The 17,687-nt window shown below is 32.5% G+C and overlaps 3 protein-coding genes and 1 long non-coding RNA gene across 6 annotated transcripts; all 4 read left to right on the forward strand.

Annotated features, from left to right (window-relative positions):
• Positions 1 to 3,644: 3,644 nt before the first annotated feature.
• Positions 3,645 to 9,830, forward strand: LOC116018879 (cytochrome c oxidase assembly protein COX15-like). 2 transcript variants are annotated; one of them, XM_031258900.1, is made up of 10 exons: positions 3,645 to 3,953; positions 4,098 to 4,311; positions 4,565 to 4,763; positions 5,631 to 5,999; positions 6,369 to 6,664; positions 7,503 to 7,728; positions 7,826 to 8,071; positions 8,278 to 8,388; positions 8,866 to 8,997; positions 9,435 to 9,830. In XM_031258900.1, exons 4-10 carry the CDS (start codon positions 5,769 to 5,771, stop codon positions 9,603 to 9,605), a joined length of 1,413 nt encoding a protein of 470 aa, XP_031114760.1. In that variant the 5' UTR covers positions 3,645 to 3,953; positions 4,098 to 4,311; positions 4,565 to 4,763; positions 5,631 to 5,768; the 3' UTR covers positions 9,606 to 9,830. The 2 variants fall into 2 exon arrangements, with proteins under 2 accessions (XP_031114760.1, XP_031114761.1); XM_031258901.1 differs by having other exon boundaries at positions 4,098 to 4,294.
• Positions 9,831 to 10,566: 736 nt separating this feature from the next.
• Positions 10,567 to 11,526, forward strand: LOC116020141 (lignin-forming anionic peroxidase-like). The gene has a single exon (XM_031260627.1). It carries the CDS (start codon positions 10,567 to 10,569, stop codon positions 11,524 to 11,526), a length of 960 nt encoding a protein of 319 aa, XP_031116487.1.
• Positions 11,527 to 12,753: 1,227 nt separating this feature from the next.
• LOC116020907 lies at positions 12,754 to 14,257 on the forward strand. Of its 2 annotated transcripts, XR_004098868.1 has the most exons (3): positions 12,754 to 13,162; positions 13,253 to 13,338; positions 13,748 to 14,257. It is a non-coding gene; the product is annotated as an uncharacterized LOC116020907 (long non-coding RNA). The 2 variants fall into 2 exon arrangements; XR_004098867.1 differs by having other exon boundaries at positions 12,754 to 13,338.
• A 696-nt stretch (positions 14,258 to 14,953) lies between these two features.
• LOC116020142 (lignin-forming anionic peroxidase-like) lies at positions 14,954 to 15,913 on the forward strand. The gene has a single exon (XM_031260629.1). It carries the CDS (start codon positions 14,954 to 14,956, stop codon positions 15,911 to 15,913), a length of 960 nt encoding a protein of 319 aa, XP_031116489.1.
• Positions 15,914 to 17,687: the final 1,774 nt, after the last annotated feature.

Genomic DNA, 17,687 nt, shown 5'->3' on the forward strand with positions numbered 1-17,687 from the left:
TTTTAAACCTTGGCTTATTCCATCCCTACTTATATTTTTAATATTTCCGCCAATTTAATATACTAAAAGTACATTATTTATGTACGTAAAGTACATTATTTGAAAATATATTATTTAAGTACTGAAAGTGCATTATTTTATATACTACGGAGTATCAAATAATATACATTCAGTACATAAATAATGTACATTTAGTATATTAATTTGCCTGTTTTCATTATACAATCCATCTACATAAACGTTATTTCTAACCCAAATTTTAGTATCTCTGTTTTAACATCCAACATGTAAACATTTAAGGAGGGGGGGGGTGGTGTGGGGTGTTAAGCTCTGCAAAATGTAGTAAACTTGACTCACATATGTGTATGAAAAGTTTTTTTTTTTCCTTCTTCTAATATTTTAATGTGACACGATAAAATAATAAGATATAATGATAAAATAAAATATGAATATATTTGAATAAATTATTTGCCAAAGATCTTGTGGTCAAGTGGCATCTGATGTCCCGATTAACACTCCCACATGAATGATGGGAGTGGGTTCGAGCCTCAGTATCTATGATAGAGTCAGTAGTACTCAAAAAATATATTTTAATAGATTATTTAATTGGTAATTAAAGTTTATTTTATTTTATTTGACCACTATTAGTTGTTTGACTTGGTTAAACAGTCAATATGGTGATAGCTGGTTACATGCAAAATGATTTTCTCAAAAAGTTGATTGAAAATTTTACTTTGAGCAATTTTGTCTTATTTGACCATTATTAGTTGTTTGACTTGGTTAAACAGTCAATATAATGTTTAATTAATTAGCTTTTTGTAACAATGCTAACTTATTGCTCCAAAACGCTAAAATTTTAAAAATTGCTCAAAATAGTTTTTTCAATAAACTTTTTGAGAAAATTACTTTGCATGTAATCAACTATCAACTAACAGCTAATTTACCAAACATTTTTCTAAAATTAGAAAATGCTATTAAGTATTAACTAGTCAAATCTACTAACTCAATTAGCTAACAAATGGGTTTGACTGGATGATAGCATTAGCTTATTGTAAAAATATGTTTGGTAAATTAGTTGATAGTTGAGATATTTGATTACGTGTAAAATGACTTTTCTCAAAAAACTTATTTGAGTAGCTTTTTGAATTTTAACATTTTGGAGCAATAAACATTTATAAAAAATAGATACTGCATTGTAATAGAGTTAGTAGTATTCAAAAAAACATTTACAAAAAATTAATTAATCAAACATTTATATTAACTGTTTAACCAAGTCAAACAGTTAATAGTGACCAAATACACTAAAATTGACTGATAAGCAAACTATGTTACTAGGGCCAATTTTGGCCAATAAAATAAAATAAGAAGTAAGTCATTCTAAGATGATAATACAAGTGTCATTTGATATTTTATATTTGAATAAATCACACTTTTAATTTTTCAATTGTTGATCACTATAGAATTTAATTATTTATTTTTAATTTCAGTTGATTCATGTTATTCTTAATTATTTATTGTATTGTAAACTTAATATTTTTAATTGTGAATATACTTAATCTAATCCCTTAAATTTAGTACGGAGTATTTATTTAAAAAATGAGTATTTTTTCTCATGCGTTACACGAAATGGATTTGTTATAATATTCTAAGAATATTTGGATCGATATACAATTATATAAATTATAACATCGAATATTATATAGCGCAATTGATGAAATTGGTTGTATCGATTATGTTTTCTGATGTTTTCCTTGCTTGAATTAGAGCAAATAATTGTCCAATTACTCGTACGATGCACAGATAAATTTTTTATTATATATTTAGATAATAAAAATAAAGATGAAATTCTAAAAAATTCTAATATTGAACGTGTACATTTATTTGATTATAATATTAGTGCAAAAGTATTACTCAATTAATTGAATAATATATGACTTGTTTGTCTACAATTAACTTTAAAAGATCGATATGTAATATGACTTATGTAATTATATTATTACTAAAATAAATATGAAAAAATGAGAAATAATTTAATTATAACTATTATAAAAATAAATTCAACGACAAATGCTTAGCTTCATTACCATAATAATTATTAGACAATTATTATTACTCAATTACACTAATATATGTGCAATTATATTTTTATACCTTAAGTATATTCATTTTCACCATATCGCGTTTAGTTTTTTCTTCCTCCTCCGTATTTAAATGAATTAATTTTAATTATTATAAAAAATCTAATAACCCATGTTTAATTAATTTTTTTAAAGTTTTCAAAAAGGAAAGTGTAATTAATTTTTTTTAAGTTTTAAAATAATTTTCAGTCAATTAGTAATATCATTTTCCTTTTCTAATTTGCATAATTTCCATTCCTTTTTCATTAGGATCTTTTTATATTTTCAATCAATTAGTAAAATCAGTTTTATTTTCCATTTTATCTTTATTATTGTTTGGACTAAAATTTCACAAATGATGATTTTATTTTTATTAATAGTAGTATAGATAAGTATTCAAATTATTATTATTGGTATAATAATAATTAATAAATTTTTTTTCCTTATAAAATTATGCAGAACTTGTTTTCATTATTCTAACAATTATAATGGTTTAATTATTCTCATAACTTGGGAAATAAAATTTTGTTACCAGTTAAACTTTATTAATTTTTTACCAATTAATTAGTAATACTAGTTTGTGCGGAAAAGTTGAAAGGGAGGATTTTACTTGTATTCATATAGTATTGATACGTGAATATAGAAACAATATTACCAATTAATAGATATTTTTTTTATTTTTTTTAAATTTAAAATTATTAAAGTAAAAGTAAAATAAATATTTTAAAATTTAGAAACCGGCACGTAAGTTTCTAAACAGGTAAACATGTCATTTTTGGTAAAATTGCAACAATTTGTGTTGTTCAGGGACCTAATTGTAGTTTTTTTTAATTTCAGTGGCCTAATTGCATTTTTTTTGTGTAGTTGGATGACCTATTTGACCCTTATTCCTAAAATATTTAATTAATTGACTACAAAAGTTTGGCTGGGAAAATGAAATATGAGGATTTTACTTTTATATATAGTATAGATAATATAGATTAGGATCTTTTTATATTTTTAATCAATTAGTAATATCAATTTTTCTTTTCCATTTTATCTTTACTATTGTTTGAGCGAGAATTTCATAAAGGATAATTTTATTTTTATTAATAGTAGTTAAGATATAGATGTATATATAAGTATTTGAATTATTATTATTGGTGTAAATAATAATTAATAAATTATTTTTTTCTTATATGCATAATTTGTTTCCATTATTCTCACAATTATAATGGTTTAATTCTTCTCAGAATTTGAGAAATAAAATTTTGTTACCAATTAATTAATAATAGGGAAAATCGCACTTTTAGTCCATCAACTGTACCCAGATATGCAATGTAGTCTCTCGTTGCCAATTTTGCAAAATTATTCCCTCAACTGTTTCAATTTTAGCCCATGTAACCATGCGGTCAGATTTCTCACTAACTAGTGTTAAAGCCATGGGCAATTTGGTAATTTCACAACACCACTAAGTTTTACCCCCAATTTCCTTCTTCTTCCCGCATTGGCTACGACGATGAGACGGTTCTTCTCCTCTTGAACGAACGGGTTCATGGGAAGAAAAGGAAGAGCCAAATTCATACCATCTGGAGCACACAACGAAGGACCAGGACTCCAACATTTAGCTCTTACAAGCGAAGATATCTTCAAAACACTGCGAGAAATGAGAAAGAGGAGCGGAATCGGAGGTTTCGAGTTCATGCCGTCGCCAACGTACTATAAGAATTTAAAGAGCAGAGCTGGCGATGTTCGGAACGATGAACAAATTAAAGAGTGTGAAGAATTAGAGATTTTAGTGGATAGAGATAACTAGGGAACGATGCTTCAAATCTTCACCAAGCCTGTTGGAGACAGGTATTTTTCAATCTTCTAGCTTTGTTCTTATTGTCCATTCTTATAAATCGCCATGGCTATTGAATTTTGAGCATTTATTGATTTTTTAAAGGTAAGTATAAAGGATTAGAATATTGAGAAAGGTTCTGTATGTTGGGTGTCCAGAATTTGGGTGCTAGCAAAGGTGGTGGCTCGATTGGGTCTATATGGTCAAAATTGCTTGGTTGGTTGCTCGACTGGGTTTTCTGGAATCAATGATGCTGGGGTGAAAGTTCGCATGATGTTTTGTGTATTCTGGTGATTCTCAAGTCCATTTCCCGCGTTCGCATTCTATGCTTATCACTTTTGGCGATGATTTTTTGGTAGGAGGCGTGTCTGGGTCTGCTGCTAATCTCTTCCTATTGGTCTCTCAAATTTTCACTACTGGCTTCCCTTGCTTCATTTCATTAATTCTAGAACGTAAATTGATATTTACCTCCGTTTTCGTAAATTGATATGATTTCTGTGACAGATCGCACTTGATTTTGAACATTTTGCCATTTTCATTCCCCAGCGTTCTTGGAGCTATATGGACCTCTTATGTTGCCTTTGCACCGTTAGATTCATTTATGGAAAATTTCCAAATTTTGCAGATTCCAGCCACCGCCCGACCACGGTGGCGCTACCGTCACCATGGATTCCAGTGTGAGTGACAAATCTGAAAAGCCAATGCGAGAGGAAGGAGGAAATTGAAAAACTTAGTGGGTTGTGAAATTACCAAATTGTCCATGGTTTTAACACTAGTTAGAGAGAAATTTGACAGTAGGGTTACATTGGCTACAATTAAAACAGGTGAGGAACCAATTTTGCAAAATTGGCAACAAGGGGCTACATTGTATATCTGGATACAATTGAGGGATCAAAAGTGTGATTTTCCCTTAATAATATTAGTTTGTGCGGGAAAATTGAAGGGGAGAATTTTACTTTTATTAATAGTATTGATACGTGAATATAGAAACAATATTACCAATTAATATATATTAGTTAATTTCATTTTACATTTTCTTACCAAATAAGATGTATTAATTATTTGACCAATAAAATATTTAATTAATGACTACAAAAATTTGGCCGGAAAAATGAAATGTGAGGATTTTACTTTTATATATAGTATAGATTATGATCTTTTTTATATTTTCAATCAATTAGTAATATCAATTTTTCTTTTCCATTTTATCTTTACTATTGTTTGGGAAGGAATTTACAAAGGATGATTTTATTTTTATTAGTAGTAGTATAGACATAGAAGTATAGATAAGTATTCGAATTATTATTATTGGTGTAAATAATAATTATTAAATTATTTTTAATAAAATTAAGCCGGATTTGTTTCTATTACTCTCACAATTATAATGGTTTAATTATTCTCAGAATTTTAGAAATAAATTTTTGTTACCAATTAAATTTTATTAATTTTTTGTACCAATTAATAGATATTAGTTAATTTCATTTTACATTTTCTTATCAAATAAGCTTTATTAATTATTTGACCAATAAAATATTTAATTAATTGAATACAAAAGTTTGAGTGGAAAAATAAAATATGAGGATTTTACTTTTTATATATAATTAGGTTTAATCAGAATTACAACAATTGAGAAGTATAATTAATTGACTAAAAGTGTAAATAAGTCTGAGCATCTTGTTTGGAATGAACAGGCGGTTTACCCTTAAACCCTGAGGATTTTGACTTGAGCGAGCGAGCGAGCTCCAGCAAGCAGCCTTAAGCTTAAAACCCCACTCCCCAGATATCAGAGGCTTAAACGGCATTCCGGCAGGGAAGACGAGGGATAAGCAATGAGAGAGAGGAATTTGCTATTGATTCTGAGGCAAAATAAAGCCTTGGGCTCCAAGATTTCATCGAATCTGAGCGGGTGGTTGAATCAAACCTCGGGTATTTCGAGCCAAACCTCCGAACACTACAGGCTTTTATCTTCTTTAGCAAAGCTTGCTCCTTTAAGCAGGCGCTCAATTACCCGAAGCTTTGTCAATTATGGGTTCAGATCCTTTCATCAGCTCAATCACAAGGTTTTTTTTTTTTTTTTTTTTTTTTTTTTTTTAAAGAAAAATCTTTTATTCATCTTTTGATTTCTCAGTAGTACTCGGGGGCTATGGAAAATGTGCAAAAATTGTAACTTTCTTGGTTTTTGGTTATTGCATTGCTGGTTCAATTTCTCACTTTTGTGCAATTCTCTGTTGTAGTTTAAGCTTATGATTATGAGAGTGCTTGTTGACTTGGAGTGCACGATTACAAATTTACAAGTGGTTTTAAGAAAATCTCTATAACGTTTCATCATCCAGTTTTTGTTGGAATCAAGAATCCTAAGAGATAAATGTTATGGTTATGACTTATGATTGCAATGATGCAGGGTTTTGTGTCTGTGTTTTTCGGTTTAGGGCTACAGGTCACCATTTAGGCATTATTCCACTGCACCATCTACTGTTGCTGAAACTAAGGAGGGATTGAAGTTCCTTGTAACTGCGGGGCCACGTGCTCAGAAAATGATTGGGATATGGCTTTTTACTTCAGCTGCTTGGGTATTTAGTATGGTGGTGCTTGGGGGTGTCACACGCCTCACTCGTTCTGGCCTCTCAATGACTGACTGGAAGTTTACGGGGGGCTTGCCTCCTCTATCTGATGAAGAATGGACGGTTGAATTCGAGAAATATAAGCAATCTCCCGAGTACAATCGGTTAGTTCAAATACCTGTATGTAAATCACACTATTGTAGAGCCTTGCGATTTTCCTTTCTAGACATCTATGCTCTTGGTGTTAGCATATGTTAGGCTTTCTGAAAATGCTTTGTTTGACAACTGCCAACAGACTTCTGAAAGCTGTTTTATGCTTTAGCTTGATAAACTTCTTGAAATAGCTTATAGATATAAGCTCAAAGCAGCTTCTCAAAAGCCATAAGTTCATTTTATAAGTCTATCCTGACAAATTAATACCCAATTTAGTCCTCGACTATAATGGTTTATCTCAATTTAGTCTTAAATGACTTTTTGTGCTTAATTGGGTCTTGGACTTCGATGGTTTTACCTTATTGAGTCCTCTGTCTTTGTTGATCCTTAGAATCAAGGACTAAATCGAGAAAAACCACTATAGTTGAGGACTAAATTAGGTAAAACCACAATAGTCGATGACTAAACTAAGTATTAATAGAGGAGAAATTACCAAGCTATCCTAATAGGTAATTAGGTAAAACCATCGAAGTCCAAGATTCAATTAAGCACAAAAAGTCATTTAGGGATAAATCGAGAAAAACTACCATAGTTGAGGACTAAATTGGGTATTAACTCGTAAAAAATGAGTATGAGTGCAGTAGCTAAGCCTAAATTGGTGTTGCTTTAGAACCCCCATTCACTGTGTAATATGGATTCTTTGTATTCTTATTTTTATTTTTATTGTTGCTACCAGCATTATCTTCTGGATGACCACTGTCGCAGTCACTTAAAATTGCTATTGTCTTAATTTGGAAATACTAGTTGAATTGACTGGGATTTTAATGTCAATTTTTGACTCCCACACAGTGTGAACAGGGGGATGACAATTGAAGATTTCAAGTTCATATATTGGATGGAATATGCACATCGAATGTGGGGAAGGGCGTTAGGTATAATGTTTGCACTTCCTTTCTCATACTTCCTTCGCAAGGGATATATTACTGTTCGATTAGGGCTTCGACTCTCTGGCCTATTTGCCCTTGGTGCTGGACAAGGACTTATAGGCTGGTGGATGGTTAAAAGTGGTTTGGAGGTACAAAACATTTTGTTTACTATTTACCGTTTACAATTGCTATGGACGAAATCAGATGTTATATCTTCTTAAATTTTGTAGAATATTTTGTTTACAGGAGCCACCATCTGAGTATGTCATACCAAGAGTGAGCCCTTACCGCCTTGCAGCTCATCTTACTTCTGCCTTTGCCATTTATTGCGGCCTCTTTTGGACTGGTCTCTCTGTTGTTATGCCTGAACCTCCCGCTGAATCTCTTGCTTGGGTTCACGGGGCAGCAAAAGTAAAGCGACTTGCACTTCCTGTTGGCATCCTTGTTGGAATTACAGCTATATCAGGAGCATTTGTTGCTGGAAATGATGCTGTATGTAAACAATACTCTTCTTCATTTCTTTGGATTACCCTTGCACATTCTTAAAACATTAAAATGAATTATCCAAAAGAAAAAAGAAAGTGATGCGCTATTTTCCTCCGAGGCAAATCATTTTTCATTTATATCTTTTCCTTTTTCTTTTCTTAACTAAAGTGCCCTTGAGGGAAATATTAATTTTTTGGCTGGGAATTTTTCAGGGCCATGCATTTAATACTTTTCCAAAAATGGGAGATACTTGGATTCCAGATGATGTTTTCAGTATGAAGCCTCTCATTCGCAACTTTTTTGAAAATACTGCAACAGTCCAGGTAATTATTTTATGATTTTGCACATTATTTTATAATTTTTCTAAACCTTATTCCCTGTGTTGCCCTAGTTATATGGACCTAAACCTTTCAGCATGAAAGGGCTAAATTTCTCGTGCTCAATTTCCTGCTAACATTTTTGCAACCTGTTAGCATAGAAATTTTGAACAGCATGGACCAAATTGAATTGTTGCAGAAGTTCAGATTTAAAAATAAAAAATAAAAATTCTTGAAATTGGAATAAACTATATAAAGTATGCAATAAATGCTCCAAGAAAGTTCATTTATCCAGAACTCATCTTCAGAAACCCAGAAAAACATTAATCAAGCTAGATACTCCATATATATTGAATTGATAACTGAAATATTTGTTTTGTGGATTGAATTGACGGTATGCTTTTATTTTTATTGTATATATACTAAGTTGTTTAACATATGTTCCTGATGTTGAATTCCATTGTATGGGATTGTGGTCTGCAGCTTGATCATCGAATACTTGCCACTGCAACATTAGCTTCCATTAGTGGCTTATGGTGGGCTACAAGGAAACTAGATCTTCACCCTGCAATACGGTCTTTGATTGGAAGCACTGTGGGTATGGCTGCTCTACAGGTAAATTACAAGCTCGAGAATATCTTTGCTCAAGTACCCGAAGTTGATTCCTTCTTGGCCCTGTTTGGTAAATATTGGCCTATCAGCCAATTTTGGTCTATTTGACTATTATTAGTTGTTTGACTTGGTTAAAAAATTAATATAAGTGTTTGGTTAATAAGCTTTTTGTAACTCCAAAATACTAAATTTCAAAAGGCTACTCGAAGCAGCTTTTTCAATTAGCCTTTTGAGAAAAGAAATTATACCAAACAGCTATCAGCTAACAGCTAATTTACCAAACACTTTTCTACAATCAGCTAATATTATCAATTAATTATACCTTCTAACCCAATCAGCTAACAAAATCAGTTAACAGCCATTTACCAAACAGGGCTTTGTTTTTGTTTCTCTTAATCGATACCCGAGCTGTAATCTGACTCTAATAATTTATTTTCCAGGTTACATTGGGCATTTCAACGCTTCTTTCGTATGTGCCTGTTTCACTAGGAACTGCTCATCAGGCCGGAGCTCTAACGCTTTTAACACTGATGATTCTGCTCAACCACACCGTGAGGCGCCCATCTCCATCGCTTCTCAAGTCACTGCCTGCACTTACAAAAACAGTCTGATAGTATACACTGAGATTGCATGTTTCTACTCTCTTGTTTTTGACAATTCCTGTTGTCCTATTTGTGATACCTCTGCACTGCAGAGAAGCAGCAAATGAAGGTTTTTGCTTCTCCTCATGAACTTCTATGTTTTAGTTTGTATTCAAACTTTGAGAATCATTTATCACATACCAATTAACATTTCAACCATCAATAACAAAACATTATCAAAGTTTACTAAGCTTAGTTCTTTATTCTACTCAAATTTGTAGTGTACTTTGAGAATATCTATTTGAGTTTGACTAATACTGAATAGTAAGAGTTCTGATTACCATAAATAGAAAGGGGTTGCTATATTTTTGTAAATAAAATAATGGTTTCACTTTTATATATTATATTATTTATATAAATAAATAGAAAATTTCACTTTTTGTCATGTTCATGAGTTAATTTGATTACTTCAATAGTTAATTTCTTATTTTATATAATAATATTCATGACTTATAAGTGTCGTTTAATTAAAATACAGAGTAATAGGTAAAAATTTTAATGAAAAAGAATTTTTGAAGGATTAATATAATAATAATAATGTTTGAATCCCAGTGTGGGGTTGAGAAAATATGCATGAACAGATATTATATTTTAACAGAGTCAATAAAACTAAATAAATATAATAATAATAATAATAATAATAATGTATTATTATTATATCGTTATCAATCCTTATATGACTAGGACTATGTATACCTAATTCCTTATCTGAGTAGGATTATTTGTATCCTATAAATAATCCTTATATGTACTTTGCATAGTCAAATTATTCAATATTAATAATCTTCCCACTTTCCCATTCAGAGCTAGCTACAATCCCTTGCAAATTATTCAATATTAATAATCTTCCCACTTTCCCATTCAGAGCTAGCTACAATCCCTTCATTTTTCCTTCTGCAACTAACCAAAACCTTGCGCCATTTCTCTATATATGGCTTCTCATACTACGCCATTCATTGCAGCTTTATCATGTTTGCTTCTGCTACTCCCCTTCTTCTCGCAATGCCAAGCCCAGTTGTCCCCTACATTTTACGACAACACATGCCCTAATGCTCTTAACATCATTCGCACTGCCGTAAGGCAAGCCGTGTCCACTGAGCGTCGCATGGCTGCTTCCTTGGTTCGTCTCCATTTCCACGACTGCTTTGTCCAGGGTTGCGATGCTTCCATCTTATTGGACGAGTCACCGACCATTAAGAGCGAAAAGGCAGCGTTGCCCAACCTTGGCTCTGTTAGGGGTTATGATGTGATAGAGGCTGCAAAGGGCGAGCTAGAGAAAGCTTGTCCCGGTATTGTATCTTGTGCTGATGTATTGTCTGTGGCTGCACGTGATGCGACTGTTTCTGTGGGAGGTCCGTCTTGGACAGTGAAGCTGGGAAGAAGAGATTCTACCATGGCTAGTCATATCATAGATCTCCCTAGCCCTTTTGACAATCTGGATAGACTTATATCCAACTTTGCAAGCAAAGGCCTTAATACAAGAGACATGGTTGCCTTGTCTGGTGCACATACTCTCGGCCAAGCTCAATGCTTCCTATTTCGCGATAGAATATATGGCAACCGTACTGACATTGATGCCGGTTTTGCTAACACTAGAAGACGGAATTGTCCAAAAGACACTGGACATGGAAATTTGGCACCCCTTGATTTGGTGACACCGAATTCATTTGATAACAACTACTATAAGAACCTATTGCAAAAGAAAGGTCTACTTCAATCGGATCAAGTTCTATTCAGCGGTGGAGCAACTGACAGTATTGTTTCAGAGTACGCCAAGAGTCCTCAAGCATTCCAAGCAGATTTCGCGTCAGCAATGATTAAAATGTCTGAAATTCAGCCGCTCACAGGTCAAAATGGGATCATTAGGAAGGTCTGCAGTGCTTTGAACTAGTTTCATTTCTTCAATTTAGTTTTTCCTTTCCAATTAGGAAGGTCTGGTATGCCGTATTATTATTTTCCCAAATAGTACAATTATGAGATTCCTGGCAAGTAGATTTTGTGCTTTGCTGATTGAGGATGAGGCTACATATTATGTTATTTTGCAAGCTTTTTGCATCCAATTAAAGAAATATAGGTATTTCAAGTCAATTTCATTCTTTAACAACCGAAAGACGCAAATTATATCATAGACCAGGATTCGCCTTGTATTATGAATCATGTTTCGAAATGACGTTGTTTTGTTTAAATTAGTATTGTTATTTAATTTTTCATTTCCTTCTGTTTGGTCAACATTCACCTTTATAATAAGTTCATAATCGATTAATTATATATATATGAACTTTTTTTTGAGTAGTATATACATAAATTTAAATTTGTAAGTATATAAATTAAACTATTGTTTTAAAAAAAAAAACTATTGTTCAAATATATTAAGGGTTTTTAAAAGCTATTTTAAGAGTGTCATTCAAATTAGATTATGAGATAACAATAGTTATACCATGGACCCATCACAATTTACATACTGAATGTTCACCATTCAAATTGTGAACGAACATAAAAGTATATTATTTGTGTACTGAAGATACATTATACATAAATAAATAAAATATTAGATATTTTAATTTCTGTCCAACTGAAAATTAAAATATGTAAGCACCATTGAACAACCTGAGGAGCGGGAAATACATCAATTTTGGCGTTATCTCTTCCGCTTTTCCACAAACCGCGGACAGCGCAACCCTCTCCATCAAAATGTCGCCGTCTGGCAGTCGCCGCTTCCTCTGCCACAACCACCGACGACTATCGCCCATTGTCTCTGACAGAAACGTCGTCGCTGCGTGCTTCCTCTTGTGGTCGTCGCTTCCTCGCCGCCGCGTGGGTGGTCGTTGTGTCGGTCGTCCCCGACTGGCCGACTATGCAGTCGCAACGATTTCTGCTGCTTCATTCGTGTTTCCAAGCTGGTTAGTTCTGTTACTCTAAATGTTAAACCCTAATCACTAAGTTCCTGATTTCATAAATTCGTAATTCCATTTATCCCTAAATCCTAATTTCATTTTGTCCTAAATTATTGCATTTACAATATAAAATTGTTTAGTACTGCAAAGCTTGATATGTGATCTCTTTGCTTATGCATTTACAATATCTTTGCTTTATATAGCTTCATATGTGATCTCTTTGTAGACTATTTATCTTAAGCAATTTTCTTTTGTGTGATATTGCTTTATATTAGTTGATGATTGTGTTGAGTTTGAAAAAATCTGATGGTGGTTATCAACTTAGAATGTAAGGGAAATGGTTGTGCTAAGTTTGAAGAATCTGATGGTGGTGCTCTCTGGGACATCTTTAGAAAGGAACATGTCTCTAAGTTGGAAGAGTATCTAAGGGACTTCAAGTAGTTCAGGCATATTTATTGTTGTCAAGTGCCAGGGGTACAACTGTTTGCATTAACCTTTTAAGAGATGTATGACTGTATGTTCCTTTTGTTTTGATTATCTTTCATCTTTTCTTTACTTAGGTTGTTCACCCAATACATGATCAGAGTTTTTACTTGACTCTTGAACACAAGAAAAGGCTTAAAGAATAATATGGTTAGAGTTTTCTTCTGTCAGCTTACACTTTTTTTAAATACATTTTTAAAAATTTCTCATACATGCTATGGTGGATGATGAACTGTTTAGGGTTTGAACCATGTTCATTCGTTCAAAATTTAGGGGATGCTATTATTATACCAGCACGTTGTCCTCATCAAGTTAGAAATTTGAAGGTATATATTAGTTTTTCCTTTTGTTGTTTTGTTTTTGTGATTTAATGATTGCTTCAGGATACTTTTGGATCTCGTTTGATCCTTATATAGCACTTTTTTTTTTTTTTTTTTTTTTGGTTAAGATATGAATGTTTAGTGATTTGGTAAAAAGAAGTGTTACATTCTCTAGTGTGTACAATGGCATAATATATCCTTGCACACTCCTAATGGCTAGGAGTATACCAGTTTTATATTTTGCAATGTGTTTTGTTTTGAATATCCAATTGGTAAATATTGATAATTATCTAGATGTTAATGGTGTTTGGGTTGAGATTAACATTACCATCATCTGAGAAAAACATAGATTGTTTAAGCATATGTTGATGTTTACTTTTATTTGTTATTACTTGGTGTTTTTTCTATTTTGCAGCTAACTATTGTGCTAAAGAAAGGGGACATGGACCAAAGAAGAGCCAATGCAATGAGTACTGACCTCTATGCTAGAGGTTTGGTTGAGATGAAGTTTTGTTTACAAATCACTTTAGAAATGCATGAGAAAAATGTTAATCTTACCAATTAATACTCTGCTTTAGGCAGCTCCTTTTAATCTTGCTGATAATGATTTATATGTAACCTTAAATACATAGAAGCCTTCTAGGCTTTGAAGTAGAAGGCTGATCAAAGCTACCATCATCTACACTGGGTCAAAGTCATTGAAGTAGAAGACTGTGGATGCTGCATTGATCAAAGCCATTGAAGCAGTGTCGGATTTGAAGGCTTATTTGGGTGCAGCTAGCATACTTAAAGTAGTATATATTTTCATTGACTTTTTTTGGTGTATGTTAATATTCAATTGTTGGAAGTACTATGTTAGACATTCCAAAATTTTTGTTGTAAATAATTTTGATGTTTAAATATATTTTAAAAGTGTTGGGTCTAATTGACTTCCCATATAAAGTTCGAGTTACATTTAACCTTTTTCCCTAAATTATTTAAATTTTAAATGGTCAATGATAATTTCTTATTTTGTACAATAATATTCATGACTTATGATAATGAAATACAGAGTAATAGGTAAAAATTATAATGAAATTAAAATACAGAGTAATAGGTAAAAATTATAATGAAAATTTTTTTCTGAAAGATTAATATAATAATAAAAATAATAATGTTGGAATCCCAATGTGGGTATTGACTCTTTGTTCTTCAGTAGATTGAGAAAGTATGCATGAACAAATATTAATTATAACTGAGTCAATAGTACTAAAAAATATAATAATAATGTATTATTATTCTCTCTTTACTTAATAATAATAATAATAATAATAATGTATTATTATTCTCTCTTTACTATTGTGAATATTCTTTTATCATTCCTTATCTGACTAGGACTATGTATCCCTAATTCCTTATCTGAGTAGGATTATTTGTATCCTATAAATAATCCTTATATGTACTTTGCATAGTCAAATTATTCAATATTAATAATCTTCCCACTTTCCCATTCAGAGCTAGCTACAATCCCTTGCAAATTATTCAATATTAATAATCTTCCCACTTTCCCATTCAGAGCTAGCTACAATCCCTTCATTTTTCCTTCTGCAACTAACCAAAACCTTGCGCCATTTCTCTATATATGGCTTCTCATACTACGCCATTCATTGCAGCTTTATCATGTTTGCTTCTGCTACTCCCCTTCTTCTCGCAATGCCAAGCCCAGTTGTCCCCTACATTTTACGACAACACATGCCCTAATGCTCTTAACATCATTCGCACTGCCGTAAGGCAAGCCGTGTCCACTGAGCGTCGCATGGCTGCTTCCTTGGTTCGTCTCCATTTCCACGACTGCTTTGTCCAGGGTTGCGATGCTTCCATCTTATTGGACGAGTCACCGACCATTAAGAGCGAAAAGGCAGCGTTGCCCAACCTTGGCTCTGTTAGGGGTTATGATGTGATAGAGGCTGCAAAGGGCGAGCTAGAGAAAGCTTGTCCCGGTATTGTATCTTGTGCTGATGTATTGTCTGTGGCTGCACGTGATGCGACTGTTTCTGTGGGAGGTCCGTCTTGGACAGTGAAGCTGGGAAGAAGAGATTCTACCCTGGCTAGTCATATCATAGATCTCCCTAGCCCTTTTGACAATCTGGATAGACTTATATCCAACTTTGCAAGCAAAGGCCTTAATACAAGAGACATGGTTGCCTTGTCTGGTGCACATACTCTCGGCCAAGCTCAATGCTTCCTATTTCGCGATAGAATATATGGCAACCGTACTGACATTGATGCCGGTTTTGCTAACACTAGAAGACGGAATTGTCCAAAAGACACTGGACATGGAAATTTGGCACCCCTTGATTTGGTGACACCGAATTCATTTGATAACAACTACTATAAGAACCTATTGCAAAAGAAAGGTCTACTTCAATCGGATCAAGTTCTATTTAGCGGTGGAGCAACTGACAGTATTGTTTCAGAGTACGCCAAGAGTCCTCAAGCATTCCAAGCAGATTTCGCGTCAGCAATGATTAAAATGTCTGAAATTCAGCCGCTCACGAGTCAAAATGGGATCATTAGGAAGGTGTGTGATACTTTGAACTAGCTTCGTTTAGCTACCACCTGCTACATAATTTCTCTTCCAAACTGTTGTTTTTCTAGAGTATTTAATTAATAGTTTAGTTTTCCACTCATCAATTTCATTGTATTTTTTTCTTCAATAACTATTGATTTGTTATTTAGAAAAATGTAATAATATGATTTATTTATTGTATTCTATTAGACCCTAAAAAGTATGATTATAATAAACTTTTCATTATATATCTGTCAGGTTTCGAACACATCATTCCAACTATAAGTTGAAATCTAAGATTAACAAAGTATCAAATAATACATACTTAATTAACTTCTATGACACGTATTAAACGAAGATTTAATATATAATAATTCTTGTTTCAAGATCGTTTTAGTGCCGTGTTAACAATCTCCAAACTCTACCTCCTTAAACAGTGGATCATAACAAAAAGTACATTTTTAACATACTAGACATACATTATTTGTGTACCGAATATATATTGTACAAAATGATAAGGAGTATATTTTTAGTACTCAAAAAATATATTTTTTCTTGAATACTATATACCCTCTCTGTCTCATTTTACTTGTCCTATTTACTATTCAAGTATTCATTGGTCAAACCAACTCTTCCTTCTTTGCTTATTTTCTTTAGTAATTTTTTATTTTTTTAAATTTAATTTTTTGTGTTTAATAGTACTTATAATGTAGTTTCTAAATATATAAATTTTATATCTTAATGCTAAACTTAATAATATGAAAAATTATATTAAAAATTACTTCAGTCAAACCTCGTTAAACGAACCATACAACCATTTTTGGACGGAGGTAGTATATTTTTAATATACTAAAAATATACAATTTGATAATATGGTCTACACAGTTGTGTGGACCTCCTTGCATCATGGGCCAACCTATGCCATGCCGCCTTGAATATTTGCCATAGATATTACATTCTCTTTTATTCTAAAAGACCTCATTACCAAGGACAAAGAAACACTCAAGCGTGGAAATTAAATAATACATCATATTCAGAAACTCTCTACACCATGACAATTTTCTTGAACTGTATATTCATGTTCACAATTTTCTTCATCATCCTTATTACCTTCATCAAGTTAATCATCATTATTCTCTTCATCATCATACTCATTATTTTCATTTTTTTCTTCAAGATCTTCGCTTGGATTACCTTCATTTTCTTCTTCAACAGTAATACCCTCTTGTTCTGGTTGGGTAACTACACCTCCATCCGGATCACCTTGGGATTGGTTTACATTTGATGCTAACTGAGGTGCTAACTCTAAATATGGTACTACCTCTGGTTCATCAATCCCATGCTCAACATATATATCCACCTTCTTATATTTACGTGCTAACATCATCAGCTCCAATGTGTGGGTGTCATTAAAGAATGGCCTAAGCTTCTCCATCGGCTCCATAGTTAACTTGTAAGATAGGCTTTCGACCTTACCATATCTCTCATGTGCTATAAACTTCATCAAGTGAGGCACACATATAAGATCGGGGTCAGTTGTTACTTCATCAACTTCTCCATTTATATATCGTAGTCTTGGATCTTGCACAAAACTACCCCCATGATAAATTCTCAAATCGACTATGTCATTCATTTTGCATGGTACATACACTTACAACTTTTATTGCAGGGTACATACACTTGAGTAATTAAATTATTTACCCCTAAAGAATTGAAGAGATGGATAAAGTAAGATAAAACAAAAACAAAACAAAAATGTTGTGGTTTACTGTCTTGTAGGATGAATAATGCAGTACTGGTGAGAATA

Source organism: Ipomoea triloba, chromosome 5, assembly GCF_003576645.1.
Source record: "Ipomoea triloba cultivar NCNSP0323 chromosome 5, ASM357664v1".
Taxonomy (NCBI): Eukaryota; Viridiplantae; Streptophyta; class Magnoliopsida; order Solanales; family Convolvulaceae; genus Ipomoea; species Ipomoea triloba.